Source organism: Dipodomys ordii, unplaced genomic scaffold (assembly GCF_000151885.1).
Source record: "Dipodomys ordii isolate 6190 unplaced genomic scaffold, Dord_2.0 Scaffold49, whole genome shotgun sequence".
Lineage (NCBI taxonomy): Eukaryota > Metazoa > Chordata > Mammalia > Rodentia > Heteromyidae > Dipodomys > Dipodomys ordii.
The window spans coordinates 4,891,630-4,915,054 of NW_012267265.1; the positions used below are offsets into that span (position 1 = coordinate 4,891,630).

Genomic DNA, 23,425 nt, shown 5'->3' on the forward strand with positions numbered 1-23,425 from the left:
AAGATATTCCATTGCAATTGAGCTTAATATACATCTACAAAATGTGTTAGTTCCTTAATATTATTCAATGGTTGCTGGTGGCTCATGCCTTTAAGTCCTAGCTACTCAGGAGGCTGAGATCTGAGTGTCACAATTTCCAGTCAGCCCAGGTAGGTCAAGTCCTTGAGACTAGTTATTTACAATTAACCACCAAAGAACCCAGAAGCTCCAATTTCTCTCCCAAGACAGACAAACCGGTAATGATTAATTTAGGAATCTTATCACAAAATGTTTAATTTTTTTGTGTGTGTGCCAGTGCTGGGGCTTGAACTAGGGACAAGGGGTTGTCTTTGAGTGCAAACTTTTTCTCCCCAGGCTGGCTTCAAATTGTGGTCTTGTCCTTAGATCTTAGCCTCCTGAGTAGTTAGGATTACAGGTGTGAGCCACCAGTGCCCAGCTCTTTTAGTATTATTATAATGCATGATAAATTTGGTTTTTCCTAATCCATAATTTCATATAATCTCAATCTTTACATGTTTTTTGTTCCTTCTGAGATAATAACCCCTTACAAAACTCAGGGTCTGGGCCTGTAATACCAGAATTTAAGGCAAAGGCAGGAGGATCCCAAGTTCAAAGCCAGCCTAGGTAGTACAGTGTAAGACCTTGTCTTGAAAACAAAACAACCAATTTCCTCTACTTCCCAAACCTCCACAATTTAGAGGTATGTTTTAGATCACTCTCCACCCTTACAATGTCCTCTTCTAACTTTATTTACCTGATAAATCAGCTATCTTCCGGTCCTGAAAATGATCTCTATAACTGTTTGTTACTCTAATGTTTTGCTTTGTAAAACTAATGTCACAATTATATATATATAAATTTGGGGGAGGAGGGTCAGTTGAGGGGCTTGAACTCTGGGCCTGGGCGCTGTCCTTCACCTCTTCAGCTCAAAGGTGAGTGCTCTACCATTTGAGACACAGCACCACTTACAATTTCCTGGTGATTTATTGGCGATAAGAGTCTCACAGACTTTTCCTGCCCAGGCTGGCTTTGAACCGAGATCCTCAGATCTCAGTCTTCTGAATAGCTAGGATTACAGGCGTGAACCACTGATGCCCAGCTACAAGTAATATTTTTATCAGGCTGTATAAAATGCAACAGGGAAAAAAAGTTTGGGAACAAAACTACATTAAATTAGGGACATAGATAAATGCTGCAGACATCAGTAGTTTATTGTTTAGTCCAAACACATTCAAAATGGAAACTCAAAAGAATATTTTCCACCTGGAACAAACTAGATTCTACTAGCATATAATGCTTAACACATTACAGCAATAAAGATGGTAATCCATTGTCTTCTATACCTACTAAAGCCAAGATGGTAAAGCCAATTTGGTTGCAATAGTGTTGTAAGGATAGAATATTACCATCAAAACATAAAATAAAATCAGCAATTAACAGTAAATGGTGAATGAACATTTTACTGTTTCACTAAAAAGGGGACAAAATGTTAAAAGTCCACAGTACTGCAGGTGAGCAATCACCATGTAAACTTCTCCATACAATGTTTTAAATGTTTCATTTGTGGTATTGTAAGACTGAAGCTGAATGGCTCTTTGCTCTAATTCTCTATTACACTTAACATTTGTCATTTCTTTTGGTGCCAGACAATTTTCATGGGTTACAGGGCAATATCCTGGATTGGAAATGTGTACGTGTGTGCATGTTTGTGGGCACTTACACATACATACACATGGAGAGCATATATATATATATATATATATATATATATATATATATATATATATATATAGTGAGAATAGAGGAAATACACATTTGGGGACCAAGGGGGAAACACTGACAATAAAACCACTTCTTTAAAAGTAGTTTGGCTAAAAGCTTCAATTCCAAAGTAATTTTCTAGTAAGAACTTCAAGTACTATACATCAGAAAATGTAAAACTGTTTCAAACAAACAAACAAATAAAAAATCCAACCCCCATGAAAACTACAAAAATCTGTGTCCCCAAAATATATGCAATAGTGCAAGACTTTTCCTCAGACATGGAAGACCTCATTTGAGAGGAACGAGAAAACAAGTAAGATTTAGTTTTACTCATACTGCCCAGTTCATAATAAAGAAAATACATGAGTCATTTGCTAGTTTACTAAATAGCAAACAGTTGCATAATTCCAAACCAATTTGCTACTATTGTGTCAAGCACATATTTTGCTTGTTTTTACTAAGATTAGAATGGAGAAGTCTTCCATGCTAACAAGCAGCTTTAAGTGGTCACACTTACTTATCCCACTTCTTGCCAAAACATCAGAACCTGGTATGTTACTGATTGCTCCAAGTACAGAACTGAATAAACTCTGCCATACTTGTGGGTTTACTGGTTCATGTTATAAAGACAGACAACAATCCAGCAGCTACAAACTTTGCTCACAGAATTGTTTAAAGATTCATGTATAAAATAAAAAAGTTGTCTTCCCAGACTTAAATTCAGGAGCCACTCAGGTGCTGACATCAGTTCAAGAATTGTGCAAAATGAATGACAGTTCCCTGCCCCCCCCACATAAAAAATGCAAACACTTAAGAGCTGCCTTTCTTTCTTCTGAAAATTGCAGTATCCTTACTTCAGGTTTACTTGCCATTTATAGAATCTCAAATGCTTTTAAAAATGTCACTAAAAATGTACATCAAGTTGATGACTTTTCCAAGCACATTCACAGGTACCAAGAGGAAAGTCAACTGGAGACTTAAGTACCTGACTTCCTCCTTCCCTCTGCTTCCCAAACACACAAGACTCCCGCCCACAGAAAATACAAAAGTTGTTAACTGAAGAACAAGATAAATAATTGGCCTCGATTTTACTGATTTTAACGATACTGCAATTTTTATACATTCCAATGATTTTTTTCAACATTTTGCAGCTGTTTGGCTTTGCAGCACAGCAATCATAAACTATACTGTACAAAATTACCAGCAAGACTGGAATGATGTATTAATAGAAGGCACCATCATGCTTATTACATTACCAGAGAACAAAAATACAGGAAAGACAATTTTCACTGTACACAGCTTAAAGGAAAAGGGGGAGGAGGAGTATGTTGAGGAGCCAGCCATCCCTGTACTGAAGAGGGGCAGGTAGAAAACTCTTTTAAGATTTGGAGCTACGAAATCTGGTCTAATGTTCAAGACCATAGCATTTGAAGTTCTGATTTTTGTTATTTAGTTCATAACTAAATGATTTCCTTCTGGAATATAATTGTAGTCTTGTTAAGGTATATGTGTACACACGCTGGTTGCACAGCAAGCAGATAAAATGCCCTCATCTTTCACAACTATTCTCTACTCAAAAAGATGAAGAAAGATTTTTTTCCCTGTTGCCTCCTGTTGCAGATGTCAATGTGAATGAGTTCAGAGTACCCAATAGTGCATTTTGATGAGTGCATAACAAGTTTCTGTTGGTTTGTATTTTGGGGGGAAGCCAAGAAAAAAGGCAAGGTTCTCCAATTGCACAAATTGCACTATTTGTGTTTCCAACATTAATAGGCAGAAACAGTAACACTTAAACAAAATGTGCAGCAGAGAATATTTTTACACTCAAAGGACCTGAATTCAGTGGGCATGTCCTTTTAAGTTCATTTTGTTGTAGACACTTTAAGATATGGTCATTTCTCAGTCCTTAATTCTTCAAGTCTAGATTTATAAATTAACAGTGTGAATCCTGTTGTGAAATTGGGGAAATAATGTCCACCTCAATTTAACTGATAACCAAAGATGCTTTTCACATCAAAGAAATGATCAAAAAGGCTGTGTCACATTCCAAAGCCAAAAAAAATTAACAAGAATGCAAACACGATGAGTAATGTACCACTGCCAAGACTTTGCCAACAGTGGAGCTTCAACGACGCTGTCCTGTGAAGCGGCCTTCCATTTGCCCAGCTCCTCTTCCAGAGCCAAGTTTCTGTGCCATGCCACCTCTTGGAGGTGGTCCTCTTCCATCACGATCTCGCATCATTCCACCACCCACAATTCCACGTGGACCACCAGGACCTCGATCACTGCGCCTAATATCTCTGCGATCGTCACCACCACCTCTGGTTTCTCGTTCTCTTGCAGCCCTTGTTTTCTTCTCTTCCACATTCAAACGTACCTCTCCTCGAAACATAATTGGCTTTAAAAGAAAAATATCAACATAAACAGTTAGAAAACCTTAAGAAATAAGAACGTTTTGATGAATCTCTTACTGTTATCTTTCCAACCTTCAACACAAATAAAATTTAAAATGATCCATACTTGACTTTTAATATTAGTAAATCTTTATTCTTTGCATAAATACCATTCCCCTCCACAATGAACTATTTTTAGCTTTACCACTAAAAAAAATTTTCTATGGTTTTTAAAAATGCACTATTATTATTATATACAACAGAAATAGTAAGGTCTTTGATTTATGCCCTTTACATCACTTACTTTTGCAATTAAGATTCTCTGAACTGGTTCAGAGTCATCAAAAACCACAAAACCAAAATTTGGAAGCTTTCCCCCAACACCCTTGGTATTGATGCGAAGTTCCACAACGTTTCCAAAACCTGTGAAAATATACATTACACCAAGTGTTAAATATTTTAACAAAGAACTCTGATGACTTTAATTGTTCAGAATGAATAACTTTAATGTCCTGGATCCATTTGAAAACAAAGTTGTGAACTGCTACATCCAGTAACAATATACATTAACTTATGTAGGCCACCACCTCAGAAATCAAGCAACTGAACAGAATATTTGTTTTGCTTTCATTATGTTTTTGGTTAGTTGTGGGGCTTGAACTCTGGGCCTGGGTGCTGTCCCTGAGCTCTTCCTAGAGCTGTATCATTTAAGCTACAGTGTCACTTCTGGTTTTCTGGTGGTTAATTGGAGATAAGAGTCTCACAGCCTTTCCTTCCCGGGCTGGCTTTGAACCGTGATCCTCTGATCTCAGCCTCCTGAGAAGCTAGGATTACAGGCGTGAGCCACCAGTGCCAGGCTATCTTTCATTATATTAATCCCTACCTAAAAGGAAGTTACCTGCCAAGTTTTAGAAAGACAACTTATCTCCATCTAATCTTCAGTTCTATTTGCCAAAGTAGTCCTATTCCCCAGTTTAAGACTGATTCATCCAGCCTTTTACAGAAATCTCTCCTGAACTAGATTAGGCCAACATTGGGAAATAATTGTCATTTATTTCCTTCTGACCAATTAAAGTGGGACTGGTAGAGCACAGAAATAAAGAGATAAACATTTTTAAAAATTGGTTCTATGCTACTCCTGCTTAATACAAGATAAATTTTAAAGCTTCATATAAAAATAAACCACTTACTCATAAAAAATTCTTTCAGTTCATTTTCATCAATATCATGTGGCAAGTTACCAACAAAAAGTTGATGACTGTCTGGGTAGCGGATTATTCTACGGTTGTCCGAGTCGTTCTGCTCCATATCTCCTCTGCCTGAGAACAGGAATAAATAACACCATATAAAAAACAATTCAAAGCTGAACTCACCAATCTGAACAGAGGGGCAGGGCTTGATGCATTAGGGAATAGTCTGCCTATATGCTTGCCAGATGTTTGGCTGATGGTGGAGCACTCTTTTGCAAAATTTTGCCTTGCTAAGACAAAAAAATAATTCAAAGTAATGAATGGTAAAAAAAAAAAAAATACTGATATGTTTTAGTTTAATAAGGACAGATGAACTGGAAGTGGCTAGTAGGTTGTCAAAAAATAAGGCTGTGTTGGGCTGGGAAGGTGGCTCAGTGGTAGAGCGCTTGCCTTGCATGCATGAGGCCTGGGTTCGATTCCCTAGCACCACATAAGATAAAAAGCCGGAAGAGGCGCTGTGGCTCAAGTGGTAGTGCGCTATCCTTGAGCTGAAGAGCTGAGGGACAGCACCCAGGCCCAGAGTTCAGGCCTCACGACCGGACCCCAAAAAAACAACAACAACAAAAAAAATAAGGCTGTGGTCTCTTCTGGACCTGTCTTATAAAAGTCGGTATAGGCTGGGCGCCAGTGGCTCACGCTTATAATCCTACCTACTCAGGAGGCTTGAGATCTGAGGATCACAATTCAAAGCCAGCCTGGGCAGGAAAGTCTGTGAGACTCTGATCTCCAATAAACCACTAAAAAACCAGAAGTGGCGCTGTGGCTCAAGAGGTAGAACACTCGCCTTGAGCTGAAGAGCGCAAGGACAGCACCCAAGCCCAGAGTTCAATTCCCATGACCGACAAAAAAATAAATAATTAAAAGTCGGTATAGGTAACCCTCCTTACCCAAACTGCTACCATCATCCAGGTGCCAAGTAGACTTTAACTACTAAATATTTGTTTAGCCTTTTGAAACTCAAAAACTAGATTATCTTTTTTACTATAACCAATCAGACAAACCAGCAAATTTAACAGTACCAATCTCATGTTGTAGTTTTTAGGATACACTCACATATGAATGTTACTGATTCTCCTCCAAAACACAGGCAGCAGGGCTGGGAAGGTGGCTCAGTGGTAGAGCGCTTGCCTTGCAATGCATGAGGCCCTGGGTTCGATTCCCCAGCACCACATAAGCAAAAAGAAAAAAAAGCCGGAAGTGGCGCTGTGGCTCAAGTGGTAGAGCGCTAGCCTTGAGCTGAAGAGCTGAGGGACTGCACCCAGGCCCAGAGTTCAGGCCCCACAACCGGGCCCCCTCCAAAAAAAAAAAACACAGGCAGCTGTAAGATAGGCACCACATAAAAAAAGTTTTCTATTACTGAATGGCATACAAGGTCTTACACAGGATCACAAACACAGTCAGTGGCAAAGCTAGAAAAGAATTCCAGCTTCTGTGACTTCTAGCTTAGAAAAACTGAAATTTGTTGTATATTACTTCCCATATCCTTTTTTTTTTTTTTTGGTAGGTCATGGGGCTTGAACTCTGGGCCTGGGCACTCTCCCTGCGCTCTTCAACTCAAGGCAAGTGTTCTACCTCTTGAGCCACAGTGCCACTTTCGGTTTTCTAGTTTTTTATTAGAGATAAGAGTCTCATGGACTTTCCTGCCCAGGCTTGCTTTGAACTGTGATCCTCAGATCTCAGCCTCCTGAGTAGCTAGGATTACAGGCATGAGCCACCAGCACCCCGCTCCCATATCCTCTTGAAAGCAATTTGAACAGAATTCAAGTGAAAGTACTCCATAAATTAGCTTAACAATGTAAGTCAACTTAATACTGTGGCGACTTAATGCATAAGATCAAAATAAGAAAGGTCTGCCAGGAGCCAGTGGCTCACATCTGTAATCCTAGCTACTCAGGATCACAGTTCAAAGCCAACCAAGGCAGGAAAGTCCTCCTTGAGACTCTTGTCTTCAATTGACCACCAGAAAGCTACAAGTGGTATTGTGGTTCAAGTGGTCTAGAGTGCTAGCCTGAGCAAAAGAGCTCAGGGAAAGTGCGTAGGCCCTGAGTTCAAACTCCAAGACCAACCAAAAGAAGGGGGGGGGGGGAGGAGATCTTATCTGTAAAAAGAATACTATGTAGGTTATAGACAGCTCAGACTTAGAACTAGTGACAATAACCAAATAAAATGTCTCCATCTTTTATGCCTTTAAAATACATGTCAATATGGCACATCAACAAATCTGCTGATGCAGCTGTTCTGCTCCATACTGTCTTTTTAGCATGTTGCTCACATCTCTTAAACATTTGAAGATGCTGCAAAGATCTGTTTATAAACCAATATAGTTTTGTGAAGTTTAGTCTCTTCCAATTTTCCAAGTGCTAAATGCTAAAAGCTTATAAAGGAGCTACCAACTCACCTGGTCTTGGTCCTCTAGGAGGGAAACCAGGTCGCTCCCTAGGCCGCTGTTCACGGACTCGTGGTGGCTGAGATTGAACTTCTGGTTTTGCTTCAACTCTTGGCTAGAATATAAGGGGAAAAGCACATTATAAAACATTCTACAGAAGAAAAAAAAAATGACTATCAGCAAGTCATTAGGGATAACAAATTTTAAGTTTACAATGTTTCTTAACAAAATTCTATATATGTGAATTTTTAAAAATATTCTGTACCAATATAGGACTGTAGGGTAGGTTTTATTTTCCCATTAAAGGCTCTATAATTCACTATAAACTGCTCTTAATAATCTCATTTTCATTAAAGTTGCACCTACAGTGAAATAGCATAAAAGGTATTGCTACAAAAGAAAAAAACCACAAAAATGCAAGATGAGCCACTGCACATAAACAAAATTAAAAACTATCTTAGAAAAAAAAAGAATACAAGACACATAATTTCTAGTTTGTTGTCCTTCAGATGTTATGTGCTCAGTTTTATCTCCTAACCCAACCCCATAATCTCAAAATTATTATCTTAATAATTCGAAGTATATAAGAGTATTCTACCTCTAGGTTTGAAAGCATATAAAGTGAAGTTCCTATCAAATAGTTGAGAAAATCCTTTAAATTCCTATTATTTCTACTTACATTTTCTACTTACAAGAAAGATGTACATTTATTTAAAGTATTGACCCCAACAATTTTCCTTAACTGTGAGCAGGTAGATGAGAATAACTGAATAGTTTTGTCTTCCAAACTGTACTAATACAACACATAATTACTTTCAAACAAAATATTATTATGTATGTCTGCTAATATGTTATTCTTTAGTAAAGCAGTATTTTCAGTGTTTCCAACCTTTCCAGGCTTCTAATAAGACAAAATGAATGAATCAATCTTAAATGATTGGGAGAGGTGGGAGGACAGACAACAGTAGGACACAGAGAACATGTCCTCAAAGGAAAGAGCTAGTAAATCTATTTCTCTTTGTGTTTGTCTGTGTGCGCATGAGCACGCACACACACACTCGGCACTCACACACATGTAAACCAGTAAAAAGGCTTGAACTTGGGCCTGGTGCTATAGCCCTGAACTTGTTTGTTCCAGACTAGCTTTCTATCACTTGAGCCACCACTTTACTTTTGGCTTTTTGGTGATTAACTGGAGATAAGGATCTCAAGGATTTCCCTGCCCAGGCTGGCTGCAATCTCAATCTTCAAATTTCAGTCTCCAGGGTAGCTAGGCTATATTATAGGCATGACCCACCAGCACCCAGCAGTAAACTTAGTCTTTACAAGTAATAAATCATCTCTAAAAGGTTTAATGGCTCAAACTCATTAATTACTAATATAGCTGAGATATTTTAACTTATAAGAATAAATATGGACCAAAAAATTATAGGTCCTTAAAAAAACAAAACCATTTATTGTCAACAATTTCAGCCATTGTAACCTAAAATCTATCAAATGTTCAATGTTATACTTGCAGTTTAACAAAATTGCCTGCAATATAAATGTCCCATCTCACTTAAGATGAAATTGTTTCCCATGTCATAGAATTCTGCTAGTTTATTGTTTTTGTTTTTGGGTCCAGTCGTGGGGCTTGAACTCTGGACCTGGGCGTTGTCCCTCAGCTCTTCAGCTCAAGGCTAGCACTCTACCACTTGAGTCACAGCACCACTTCCGGCTTTTTTTCTTTTTGCTTATATGGTGCTGGGGAATTGAACCCAGGGCTTCATGCATGCAAGGCAAGCACTCAACCACTGAGCCACCATCCCAGCCCGAATTCTGCTAGTTTAAAAATGAATTTTTCCCAGCACTGGTGGCTCACACCTGTAATCCTAACCTATAATCTCTGGAGGCTGAGATCTGAGGATTGCAGTTCAAAGCCCTGGGGAGTGGGGGGTGGGGGCAGATCCTATGAGCTTTCCTATTGAGCAAAAACCTCAGGGACAGGGCAGGACTCAGGCCCTATGTTCAAGTCCCAGTACTGGCAACTACCCTCCCCCTCCCCAAAAAAATACATGAACACATATACAGATATGTAGTATATTATTTAGATGAACCCATACATATGTAATTTAAAAGAACAAAAAAAACTGCTGAATATGTATGTCTAAGAGCACAGTTTCTTTGGCTGATGCAAAAAGGAACAGGGTTTTTATAGGAATGTACACAAATATCAGACTACCTTTTTTGTTTGTGGTGTATATGCATGCCCTAGTACTGGGGCTTCAGATCAGAGCCTCACTCTTTCCCTCAGCATTTTTACTTGTGGCTAGCTCCACACCACTTCCAGTTTCAACTTTTTGCTGATTAATAGGAGATAGCTATTTCATAGTTTTGTCTTTCTGGGCTGGCTTTGAACTGTGTTCCTCAGATCTCAGTCTCCTAGGTAGGATTATAGGCATGAACCTGTGGTGCCTAAACCTCCCCGCCTTGAGGGTGTCTGTCATAGGGCTTGAACTAAGGGCCTGGGTGCTATCTGTAAGTTCTTTCACTTAAAGTTAGTACTCTACCACTTTAAACCAGAGAGCCATTTCCAGTTTTCTGAGTAGCTAGGATTACAGGTATGCACCCTGGCACTCAGCAAATTTTTATTAGTTTTCTGAGCCAAAACATGTAGGAGAATATTGTCTGAAAGGAGACCTAATGATAACCCCTAGGCCTCTGCTATATGAATTTGAAGGTTGATGCTACAGAATTGACCCAAAAGTTGATACCTTTTGAGAATGGCAATTATTTAGAAATTTTAAATAAGTCTAAAAGTGTACTATACTTCAACAAGAAAATGAATAGAAGCACTATTACACAGATTAATAAAGCTAGTATATTATGTGACTGTGACACCTCTGTACATCACCTTTATAATAACAATTTAAAAATTAAAAATAAAGCTAGTACATAACTGGGAATTTTTTATATTGCAACTATAACTTATACTTTAAAATTAAAAAAAAAACCCTTAGAACCAACTCAAATTTTAACAAAGAACATGAGGGACCTGATCTTGACAAATTTATGTTCTTTTTTTGGGGGGGTGGAGGTCAGTTGTGGGGCTAGAACTCTGGGCCTGAGCACAGTCCCTGAGATCTTCAGCTCAAGGCGAGAGCTCTACCACTGGAGCCTCAGTGCTCCAGTTTGCTGGTGGTTAACTGGAGAAGAGGTCTCAGACTTTCCTGCCTGGGCTGGTGGTGAATTGCGATCCTCAGATCTGAGCCTCCTGAATAGCTAGGATTACAGGCATGAACCCTGGCTCAAATTTATATTCTTTACAGAACAATTATCAAAATAAACTATAAATAATGGAAGTCTCTTAAGTCTTAAGAATTCACAATCAGATAAAGAATTTCCAACACCTTACAAATAATTCATAACATTCTTTAGAAACCTGACTTTTCTAAGTATGATGATGCCACTACATAAAAAATGTAAGACCAAAAAGCTATCAATGTTTCCTTCACTAACTGGTAAAAGTCCACTAAGCCAGGCCCAATGACTCACAGTTTTCTAAACAAATTAAAATTAATTCGTCTAACCAGCAAGTATATTTTAACCTCATGACATATCCCACAAATGAATGTCAAACAGAATATGAAGTAAAAATGAAACTTTCAAAGTAATAGTAATAAAAGCAGGTAAACAAATTACGAACAAATCTCTCAATAAACAAGCTATTTAAAAATGAGCTCATTTCCAGACAAAAACTACTTTATTAAGAAATAACTTACCTACATCTACATTAAAGCCTACCAATAACCTAGAATTAGAATCTTGTTTAAATAAATAACCTATTAATGTGTAAGGAAACAAATGCTTTTCAAAAGTTAGCAAAATAAACTCAAAAGAGTTATTCAACCAAGTAGAAATACCACGAATTTATTCTAAATACAATAAAGAGATCAGAAAGTTCCTTGAAAGTTTACTATAAAGATTTTAAATTTCATTTTCTTAAGGAATGGAGTGGGGTATACAAACTACTTTCCTAGAATTTTAAAAGTAACTCAAAAAATACTTGTAACTTAAGATACAAATAGTTATTTTCCCAGATAAGAGGCTACTTAATGTATAGCTTAGTCATGCATTTAATGTAGTACATTTTTTGATGTTGACTAAATACAGGTAGACATATATATTACCCTCCACCAAACACTAAAGAAATGTGTAGGTTTGCACTCAGAAGTCTTCTATATAACTATATAAATGCAAAAGCCAGATCTATATTTTGACAGTCTGATCATGAATGAGTTATTCTAGGCCTCAATCTTCCTATCTCTCTCTCTCTTTTTTTTTTTTGCTTATGTGGTGCTGAGGAATCAAACCCAGGGCCTCATGCATGCAAGGCAAGCGCTCTACCACTGAGCCACCTTCCCAGCCCTATCAATCTTCCTATCTCTAAAAGGAATATTAACAGTCTCCCCAGGAACTCACACAGGGTGGTTTTTAAGGAACCAATGAGAATGACTATCAGTATGTAGGCACAATGCCTGGCACACAAAAGGCTTAATAACCATTAGCTATTTAACTTTTTAAAATAAATGCCATCTATTTTTTTTAATGAAATAGCAATCTAAAACTGATAGGAAATCAAGATTTCAAAAGAAAAGCCATGAAAGTCAGTAATCATGTCTCTGGATAGTTGAAAAGCACTAATGACACTACACAAGCAAATTTTCTTCATTAAAATGAAACTAGTTTGTAATCTAAGGTAATCACACTCATTAAAATACCTGACAAAAACAGGCATTATGATACCATGCACTCTGTTCTGATTATAATATATACAATAACCAGGACTCTATGTAGTAATTACTTTTGAAACCTCAATGTTTACTAGTTTCAGAGCATGCAAAAGATGTATTCACTACCATATTAAGTGTAAATTTAAATGAAATGAAGTTTAACTCAAAAGGTAGAGAAAAAGTATTGGATACCCTTTATGCCAAGAAACTCACTTAAAATTTAATCTAAACTATATCTAGCATTGTAAATAGCCAGTGCCATATTTTCACATTCTTGGAAAGCTCTGTAATGGGTTAAGATGACAAACAGACAAAAAGCAGAATACTGGAATGGTAAGTTAAGGTGAACACTACAGTCATAAGTTGGTACAGGCTTCAACTAAATGGTACAAACCACTTATGGACAGAGCTTAGGCAATGTGTGTATGTATAAAAATATATATATATATGTGTATATATATGTATATTTTATGTATTTTTTAATGTTTTCTATTAAAAAACTAAACGAATTCATTACAATGCCACACTATGTTGTGCCTCTACAAATTTCTTACCTAAGATACTTTTGCTAAATAAAATGTAGATTTAAAAAAATACTTTTGTTATTTTAAGAAGCCTTTTAAATGTCAATGTTATATATTGGTAAAACCAACTTAATCTGTATTTCACACACCCAAACCCCAAATACCACCTATGTAGATGATGAATGGAGATTTGGCATTTAAAGTGGGTGCACTGACATTTAATACAAGTTTTATATGTTTAATCCACAATTTCTGATTGATTCATTTCAAAAAGTATTTTTAAAAAATAAGCAATTGGCAATGTAACAAGGATACAATCCAATGTGTTCACAGATTGGTTACCTGTGAGACTGGTGCTTTAACATGGGGTGGAATTCCAGAGGAAGAAACAGTACCACTAGGAGGCAGGTTTTTACTGGTCACTGAAGCCCAGGAGAAAGCCTGCAGGAAATGCAACAAACCTAGACTACTAATCATGGAAAACCACCAACATTCCTACAGGGAAACTTCCAAATATATATATTTTCTTTCATTTCTAAACTATTGCTCTATACTAGAAGACTCCTACAAGAGAGGCACACATACACATGCCAGTCTATGTGCCAGCTTTCAAAATCTCATTATGCAAGGTTATAACTTTTGTCTGAACTACTAAATAAAAACCACAAGCAAGTTCCTACATACTCTAGGTAAATGAGCAAGTGGCTAACAAAACCACTAACAACTGCACATCTAGAGAAACCTGAACCTGACAGAACCAATTTTTTCACCTTTTCGGGAAAAGGAAGGTGTGTGATGGTGTTAAGGAGAAAGGGGAAGGATAGAAAAGAACAGAGAATAGTTGGAAACTTTAACAGACATTCACCAATTGACAAGGAATCTCTTCCTCTCACTACCCCAATATATTTTAACTGTCTACTTCACCAAGATAAAATACACTATGGGTGTCACTCATCTTTACAAGATAGCTTATTTCATGTTTTAAGGAAACTGATCAGATTTAAATCACAAAATAGGTAATCTCTTAGATTCCATGATTGCTGGTACATCACAGGGGGTGAGCAACTCAACTGACAGCCTTATACACAGACTTGAGTGATGTAAGTTACTAAGCATTGCATATACAAAGAATAACTTTTAATTTATAAATTTCACTCTTAAGGGTATTTTTTGGGGGACAGGATAACAAAAACAATTCCAGTTGCTTTCATATAAATAAGTATAAAAAAGTACACTTTAATATAAAGCAATTTAATATAGTAAATGTTTCATTAATGTCACCAAATACAGAAGTCTGAAAACTTCCTTTGATCTAACCTTTGGTGGTTCCTGTGGCAGAGAAACAGGTTCTGTTGGGGGAGGAGGAGTAGTGGACTTCTCCTCCAATTCTTCTAAGGTCTTCTCCTCCACTTGTGGTTTTAGCTCCTCAGTCTTTGTTTCAGTTTCTGGTTCTGGTTCAGGTTCATGAGAGGATTCTTCCAAAGGCTCCTCTATGCCATTACTACAATAAAGTATTTAGTCCCATTTTAAGTGTAAGTAAAATGATTGACTAAAACCAGATTAAAATGGGCACAGCCAGTTATGTGTCAATAATCTATGTTTGTTGTTTGTAGTGCTAAGAATAGAACTCAGGACCTGATTGCTATGCACATGTCTAGGCCAAGTGCTCTACCACCAAGCAACACCTGTATACAACCCCATATTAAAAATGGATTACAAAGAACACTAATTTTGATGCTGTGTTGGCCCCCCAAATTCGGCATTATCAGTAGTAGTTATTTTGTTACAAATCATATAAATTATGTAAAACAAAAATGTTCCAAAAAAACTGGTATCACAGGCAATTGGTAGCTCTATCAAACTCTACCTCTAAAAAAAAAAATCTACCTCTAATGGCTGAAAGTTTAATGATACTCAATGCACATAAAGCCCTGGGTTCAATCCTCAGCAATCTATAAAAAAACTAATCCTTTTTTGTTAGAAGCATGGCACAAGTGGTAGAACACCTGCCCAGTAAGCAGTAGGGCCTGAAATCAATCGTCAGTAATACTAGCTGTTTGAACAAAAACTGCTTTGCAACTACCATAGTTGAGTGCGAATGTAACCCTGCAAACACTATTCTTACGTCACAGGGTGAGCTTCATAGTAACCACTATTAGCACTTTCTTGCACAGGTTCAGGAGATGGTTGCCTTTCTTCTTGCTCTTCTTCTACTTCATCCTCTGATTCTGATAAACATAAAACATCACATCTTTCTTAAAGAAAATTTAAATAATTTATGTTTTCCTTCAGTGATACTAGGTCCTGAACTCGGGGCCTTTCACTTGTTAAGTAGGCACTCTATTTGAACCAGTGACAACCCATAATTTCTAGTATATATATTTTCCATATATTTAAATGTTTTTGTTGTTTTTACAAAGACATTCAACTGCAATATTCCCTGGTTTTTTAAATACCACAAGAGAACAAGCAGGACCAAGTTTTTACTATACTCTTATTAGTAAAAGGAAAAGTTAGAAACGATAATCTAGTTTCCTTTGTCAAGTCTTTGTAATAGAGGTACAATGGTAAGGAGAAGGAAAACATATAAATAAATATCAAAAAAAATCAAGTAATTAGCCAGGCCCAACGGCTCACAGGAGGCTGACATCTGGGGATCACTGTTTAAAGCCAGCCAGGGCAGGAAAAGTCCATGAGACTCTTTAACCACCCAAAAGCTGGAAATGGAGCCAAGGCTTAAAGTGGTAGAGCACTGACCTTGACTGAGTATAAAAGCTCAGGGACAGTACCAGGTCCTGAGTTCAAGCCCAGTAGTACAGAAAAACAAGTAACTGTAATTTATACCATACTTATAAAATAGACAGCTATCCAAAGTACATTTAAGGGGGAAAAAACAAAATTAAACTTTGTACTAACTTAATTCTGTTGTGATAAAGGTGCCTTTTTTAGGGGGGGTGGGGCTTGAACTCTATGCCTAGGCGTTGTCCTGAAGCTTCAGCTCAAGGCTAGCACTCTACCACTTGAGCAACAGTTTATGTAGTGCTGAGGCATCAATCCCAGGGCCTCATGCATGCGAGGCAAGCACTCTACCGCTGAACCACCTTCCCAGACCCATAAAAGTGCTTTTAAGTATAGGATCCAAAATTTTTCTACAACAGGCACCAATCTCTTTATCATAGAATGGGAAACAATTTTTCCTTCTCAGACTAATCTGTACCTAATTATATACATCTACATTTTCCTAACAAGAACAAAGGGGAAGGGTCCTGACTCAGTTACAACAGAATTATTATAAAATTAAATTTCACCCTTTTACAGAACCCAAAAAGTACTTAAAGAGTTCTGACAGAATCCTGTTATCTCCAAAGTAATCTTACCTTCATCAAGTTCAGGTTCTGAATCACCAAACACTTCATCTTCATAACGAAACATATCATTGTGAACATAAAATTTATTTGGAACAGATCCCTGTAAAAGAACAGCATCAAACTATTCCATGAATACTCCTTACACTTGGTAATAAATAGAACAAATGACATCGCATAGATAATCTCAATTTTAATACCAGAGAAATAACCTTGACAATGTAATATTGCAAGGCTGAGCATGCTATGAAGATCACTGACACAATACTAGAATTGAAGAAAACTCTTCTCAATAGGACAATTAGGAACAATTAGATACTTTTAAATTCTTTTTTCAATATGTAACCTTTTAAATATGACAATAAGATTTACATGCAAATATTAGACTTTTAATCCCAAATATTTACTCTCAACCTCTCCCTTTCCCCCCAATCAAATGCATCAAAAGGCCCTGTAAAATTTCTCAAAAGTAGTAAGAGCAAATCTATACTTATTAGGGAAAACTCCTGGAGAGTTCAATCAACTAGTAATAGACAAATTGAAAACTTACTTCAGGAGCCAGAACAAAGGTTTGCATAAACTTTCTCTCTGGCTGCCCACTATTAGACAGCAAACCCATGACCTGGACAACCACTCCATCACTCAAGGTTGCATGAGCATCCACATGACGAATTTTGGTATGACATTCACTGAAGTTCAGAGATAACACTTTGTGGTGTATATCCTGTAATGGGGGAAAAAAAGGAAATAGAAATTGTTGTCATATTGTATTACCTTTACAAAGTAACGTTTATCCTCCTTGATATCCTCATAACCCTAAAATGTTAATCATTGAAACCTTTCCACTTCATCTGAATGTCATACCAGTCATGTCAGACTGCTGATCCTAAGTTACCATTTTAAGCATGTCACTTTCTTATAAACAGAAATTTGAGGTGTCTCTCCGCCTCCTTTTGAGAGCACCCATACACTACTAGAGCATCCCCCTGCCTTTCTGCTTGTCTATTTGCTTCCTTACTCAATAAAGCTTGGTCAAATTTTCTTACAAAAATAAAAATAAATAAATCTGAATGGCTCTCTGATATTATGCAGTAATCTAGGCTTCATAGTTTTCCCATTTTTTTACTCATTTCTGTAATGATTATTAATTTTCTTTACTGTGATATTTGCTAATGCCATTTTTCAAATTCTAATTTTAAGTTTGGTAAGGAAGGCTAAATCTCTAAGAAACAAAGTCTTGCATCCTTAATGTCACAAAGAGAACTTACTTCTATGCATTCCTGTGTAGTCCACATTTATAAAAACTATCTTCTCAATTGTTTTATGTATAAAACATATCAAAGACCAGGCACCAGTGGCTCATGCCTGTAATCCTAGCTACTCAGGAGGCTGAGATCTGAGGATTCAAAGCCAGTTCAGAGCCAGCCCAGGCAGAAAAGTCCATGAGACTATTACCTCCAATAAACCACCAGAAAACTGCAAGTGGCACTGTGGCTCAAGTGGTAGCCTTGAGCTGAAAAGCACAGGGACAGTACCCAGAACCAGAGTTTAAGCCTCAGGACTGGCACAGAGAAAAAAAAAGCTATGCCTGAACACAAGAAGACATATACACACATGTATATATGTATATATAAATATGAACTGACTTACATTTTGGCCATAAACAGCTTCCTGGGGTTTTCCACTAGCATCTACACCACCATGAACATAGGAAGAATTCCTGCCATAAAATCTGCAATGCAAAACCATTGATTAAATGTTACCTCTAAATTTTCAAATTTAAAAAATAGCAGCAAGCCGGGCATTGGTGGCTCATGCCTGTGTTCCTATCTACTCAGTAGAGGCTGTGATCTGACGATCCCAGTTCAAAGTTTGCCTTGGCAGAGAAGTCCATTAAGACTCTTATCTCCAATTAACCACCAGAAAACCAGAAGTAGTGCTGTGGCTTGAAGTGGTAGTGTTCTAGCCTTGAGTGAAAAAGCTCAGGGACAGCACTCAAGCCCTGAGTTCAAGCCCCACAGCTGACCCAAAAAAACAAAACAAAACAACAACAAAAAAAAAAACCCAGCAAATTTCTGGTTAGACACATTATATTCTAAGCACATAGGTCCAACACTGTAACTAAGTAGATGTGTAAAGTTACTTAACTTTTAGTTCAGTTTGCTTGGTTATAAAATAGCTACCACCCATAAGGATGTCGTAAGGATTGAGTCATACATACAGAAATCCTAGTGCAGGGGCTAGGAATATGACTTAGTGGAAGTATGCTTGCCTAGCACACTGGGTTCAATTCCTCAGTACCACACAAACAGAAAAAAAACAGAAGCAGCACTATATATAGCTCAAGTGGAAGAGTGCTAGCTTTGAGCAGAGAGAGGCTCAGGAACAGAGCCCAGGTGCTAGTTCAAGTCCAGGACCGGAAAAAAAGGGGAGTGGAGGGCGGGGGGGGGGGGGGGGGGAACTATCCTGGTGCAACAAGCACACTAAGTAGATAGTCAATCATCAGCTTATATCAATGAATTTTTTTAAACAAATTTCACTCTTGTCAAAAGGATTTAACAAAGTAAAACTTCAAATAAGTCTTATAACACTGATTTAAAATAAAAAAGAATTCTAAACAGATATTCTCTAATAGTGGATCCATCTTTTACTTCTAATAAACAAAACAATTAACAACAAAAATTTGGCTGATGTTTTTTTTTGGTGCCTGTACTTGGGCTTGAACTCAGGAACGCAAAGCTCCTGCTCTGTATTTTGCTCATGGTGGATTCTCGAACACTCTAGTTATACCTACAGTTTGCCAATTTATGCCAGTTAAAGGTAAGATTCTCATGATTTCATCTGCCGGGGTGTCTATGAATCTTGATCCTCAGATCTCAGTCTCTTGTTAGCTAAGATTATAGGCATGAGCCACTCACTGGTGCTCAGCTCTAAAAGAGTTGATAATTCAAAGACTAAGTTCTAAGTATACAATTATTTCAGCATCTAATTTCTTATTAGTATTTTCATGCTGCTCTACTTTGAAGTACATGATTAGACTTTCTCTGGCATTACCTAAAGCAATTAAAATTAACATCTTTCTAAATTAAGATTATGAAAAACACAAAAATACCATTTTCATTAAGAGATTTCATATTTATCACAAGACATAAGAGCTTCCTTTGTGCCAAGCAATATTTTCAATACATAACATATATTGATTCGTTTAATTCTCCAAACAAACCTAAGTGCTATTATGTAAATAAGCAGACAGGTTCAAAACCACTTAAAATTATCATATACTTACAATAAACAGTCATATACTTATCAAGGGGTGAAGCTAAGAACCCAGACAGTATGGATCCACAGACCATGTCTTTTAACTACTACCCCATACTTTATGTATTATTGGCAAATATGTAAACGGGCATTATTTTTGAGAGCTTGTTTGGAGGTTCTAGCAGGGGAGCGCAGCTACTCGTATACCCTTGACCCAAGACTGGTCCTCCTCTATCGGGGATGATCGTCCTCTTCGACCGAGGGCGCAGCTTCGGGAGGGACACACATGGAGTGGGGTGAGGGAGGAAGGGAACACCCGCCTAGCCAGCCAGATCAGCCGAATCAACCCTGGCGATCAATGGGGTGACAGAAGTCGCAGCCAGATAGCCTTCACATCCACTGGCATTATTTTTGTAAAGGGATTTTGGCTACGTGTATTTGTGTGTGTGTGCGCGCTCAACATAAGACATGATCATACCTTTGATGTAACACTCACTTCTTCCAGGACCCTATTCTTAAGAATATAACTAACCAGTACAGTACATAAAAATGTATTTAAAATAAAACATTTCTGGGGGCTGGGAAGGTGGCTCAGTGGTAGAGTACTTGCCTTGCATGCATAAGGCCCTGGGTTCGTCCTCAGCACCACATAAGCAAAAAGAAAAAAGCCGGAAGTGGCGCTGTGGCTCAAGTGGTAGAGCACTAGCCTTGATCAAAAAAGCTCAAAGTGGGCGTCGGGGGCTCTGTAATCCTAGCTACTCAGAAGGCTGAGATCTGAGATTCACAGTTCAAAGCCAGCCTGGACAGGAAAGTCCCTAAGACTCTTCTTAACTCCAATTAACCACCAGAAAACCAGAAGTGGCACTGTGGCTTGAGAGGTAGAGCACTAGCCTTGAGCTGAACAGCTCAGGAACAGTGCCTAGGCCCAGAGTTCAAAGTCCCATGACCAACAAAAAAATGAAATAAAAAACCCAAGGAGGCTGAGAATATAGCTTAGTGGCAGAATGCTTGCCTACCTACCATTCACAAAGCTCTGAGTTCAATTCCTCAGCAAGAGGAAGTGGCACTGTGGCTCAAATGGTAGAATGCTAAGCTTTGAGCAAAAAAGAAGCTATGGGACAGTGCCCAGGCCCGAGTTTGGGTGATAGAGCACTCATCTTTTTTTTCTTCTTCTTTTGGGTCCGGTCGTGGGGCCTGAACTCTGGGCCTGGGCACTGTCCCTCAGCTCTTCAGCTCAAGGCTAGGGCTCTACCATTTGAGCCACAGCGCCACTTCTGGCTTTTTTCTTTTTGCTTATGTGGTGCTGAGGAATCGAACCCAGGGCCTCATGCATGCAAGGCAAGCACTCTACCACTGAGCCACCTTCCCAGCCCTGGAGCACTCATCTTGAGCTTTAGAGCTAAGGGATAGCCCCAGGCCCAGAGTTCAAGCCCCACAACCAAGAAAAAGAAAGCAAGAAAAGGAGTCCTGCATATAGTAAATATAAAAAAAAAAAAAAAATGCCAGCTAGGTACCAGTGGCTCATACCTGTAATTCTAGCTATTCAGGAGGATCCCAATTCAAAATCAGCCCAGGGAGGAAATTAGCCACCATCAAGAAAGGGGGAGGGAGGGGAGGAGGGAGGGAGAGTGCATGCACACACATATGCCACTGAGCCATGGTCAAGTGGTATTGTTAGCCTTAAGCAAAAAAGGCTAAGGGACTGCTCCCAGACTCTTGAGTTCAAGCCCTAGGACCAGGGCAGGGGGAAGAGCCTATCAAGTTATAAGGAGTGAGGTATTCCTCACTCACTAGTAAATAAAAGTAAATGCTAAATAATCTGTTTTAAATTTACCTGTGTAAATATTCTGGAGCTTTATTCAGCAAAGTGTAATATTGCCTCACAAACTCTCGCCCTACAAGCAGCGGACTGGGCTTCTCCATAACCATTTCTTTGCTGCACAATGTTGAATGCTGAAAGAGAAAACAAAAAAATAAACTGTTAGAAGGTTACAATTGTCACTACCATGAAGTAAATTCTTAGGCAAAGAATAGAAAAAAAAAATGAAAATTTATAGCGCTTATTAAAGTTATTTATAACACCATCAATGTTTACATCTCTTTGTCTTAGCTTAATATCCATACCCTGAATTCATTATAGGGGGAAGTATGTCCTTATTCTTGAGAAAAATTAGCACAAATTAAAACACATTTTATTTATGCATATAAACTCCTGAACATTTAAAATTATAACATTAGAAATTGGGGAGAAGAAAATAATGTAAATTTTTATTTGTAAAAACAGGATAAATTACCAATGCAGGGATTTATTGCTGTTGTTCAAGGGATTTCTTGCTGTTGTTCAAGGCTAGAGGATACCAAGGCTGGAGTTACTGGCTACATCCAGTTTCAGTATTTTGCTAATTCACTGGAGATGGAATCTCCAAGGCTTATATGCCTAACTTCAATCTTCTTGCATAGCTAGAATTCAGGGTTAAGCCAAGTGGAGGACTGAAATTTGGTTTAAAGGCAGTAGCTCATGCCTATAATACTAGCTACTCAGAAGGTTGAGATCTTAAGGATTGACGTATCAAGTCAGCCTGGGGCAGGAAAGTTCATGAGACTCATATCCAGTTAGCTGGAAGTAGAGCAGTGGACCAAGTGGCAGAGCACCAACTTGAAAGAGAAAAACTAAGGAACAGTACCCAGGCCCTGAAGATCAAGGCCTAGGACCAAAAAAAAAAAGAAAAAAATCAGGGCTGGGAAGGTGGCTCAGTGATTGCCTTGCACACATGAGGACCTGGGTTCAATTCCTCAGCACCACATAAGCAGTAAAAGCCAGAAGTGGAGCTGTGGCTCCAGTGGTATAGAGTGCTGGCCTTGAGCTAAAGACCTGAGGGACAGAGCCCACGTCCACAATCGACAAAAAAATAAATAAATCAGGCTGTAGTTCATTCAGTAGTACAGCAAGGATTCCACATGGCCCACCAAATAAATCATCAGGCAACCTTCTTCCTTACTACACTTAAAGGGAATGAAAAATGATCATAATATCTAAAGTGTGTTTCTACAAAACAGATTGAATGCAGCTTAAAAACAAATCTTAGGGGCTGGGAATGTGGCTTAGTGGTAGAATACTTGCCTACCATGCATGTAGCCTGGGCTCAATTCCTAAATAAATAAATCTTACTTCAAGACATGGACAGAAGGTTTTTCTTTGTTGTTGTTGTTCTCAATGTACTACGTGATTTCTTTTTTTGTGTGTTTCCCCCATTTATCCCATTGTCACTGTGTTCAATTTTGATACCCTGGGTATGGTACATACATTTATCTGAACGTGAGGAGGGAAGGGAAACAAGAAAATGGTGAGACAAAGGGGGAACCTGGGCAACACAATACTCACAAAGCAAGTCAAGGCTTGGGTACCATTCCCAGCACCACAAAAGTAAAAATAAAATCAAGAAGAGCAAGGCTAAGCGACTACTTATAGTTTGATTGCCAGTGAATAAGACAGGGTTATACAGCAAAGTTTTTAAGTAAAATGTGAAAATCATACTTTAACAGTAACTGTTGAAACATATTAAATTGGTACCTGCCTAGCATGGCAATGTGGTGCCCAGCACCACAAAATTAATAATACTGGGGCTGGGAAGGTGGCTCAGTGGTAGAGCGCTTGCCTTGCATGCCTGAGGCCCTGGGTTCGATTCCTCAGCACCACATAAGCAGGGAAAAAA

General features: G+C 38.2%; 1 protein-coding gene across 6 annotated transcripts in view; it reads right to left on the reverse strand.

Moving 5' to 3' along the window:
• Positions 1-1,186: 1,186 nt before the first annotated feature.
• G3bp2 (GTPase activating protein (SH3 domain) binding protein 2) overlaps positions 1,187-23,425 on the reverse strand; it is a 36,691-nt gene continuing 14,452 nt past the window's right edge. For 3 of the 6 annotated variants that reach the window (XM_013020194.1, XM_013020195.1, XM_013020197.1), the window contains exons 2-12: positions 21,547-21,665; positions 18,105-18,186; positions 17,005-17,178; positions 16,467-16,557; positions 15,215-15,317; positions 14,407-14,590; positions 13,432-13,530; positions 7,806-7,908; positions 5,348-5,476; positions 4,462-4,580; positions 1,187-4,162 (exon numbers count right to left, since the gene is read on the reverse strand). In XM_013020194.1, coding sequence (XP_012875648.1) covers positions 3,890-4,162; positions 4,462-4,580; positions 5,348-5,476; positions 7,806-7,908; positions 13,432-13,530; positions 14,407-14,590; positions 15,215-15,317; positions 16,467-16,557; positions 17,005-17,178; positions 18,105-18,186; positions 21,547-21,641 — 1,452 coding nt within the window. In that variant the 5' untranslated portion in view covers positions 21,642-21,665 and the 3' untranslated portion in view covers positions 1,187-3,889. Of the gene's footprint in view, positions 4,163-4,461; positions 4,581-5,347; positions 5,477-7,805; positions 7,909-13,431; positions 13,531-14,406; positions 14,591-15,214; positions 15,318-16,466; positions 16,558-17,004; positions 17,179-18,104; positions 18,187-21,546; positions 21,666-22,881; positions 22,941-23,425 lie in introns of those variants that run through there. The other 3 variants (XM_013020199.1, XM_013020200.1, XM_013020196.1) reach the window with 2 other exon arrangements.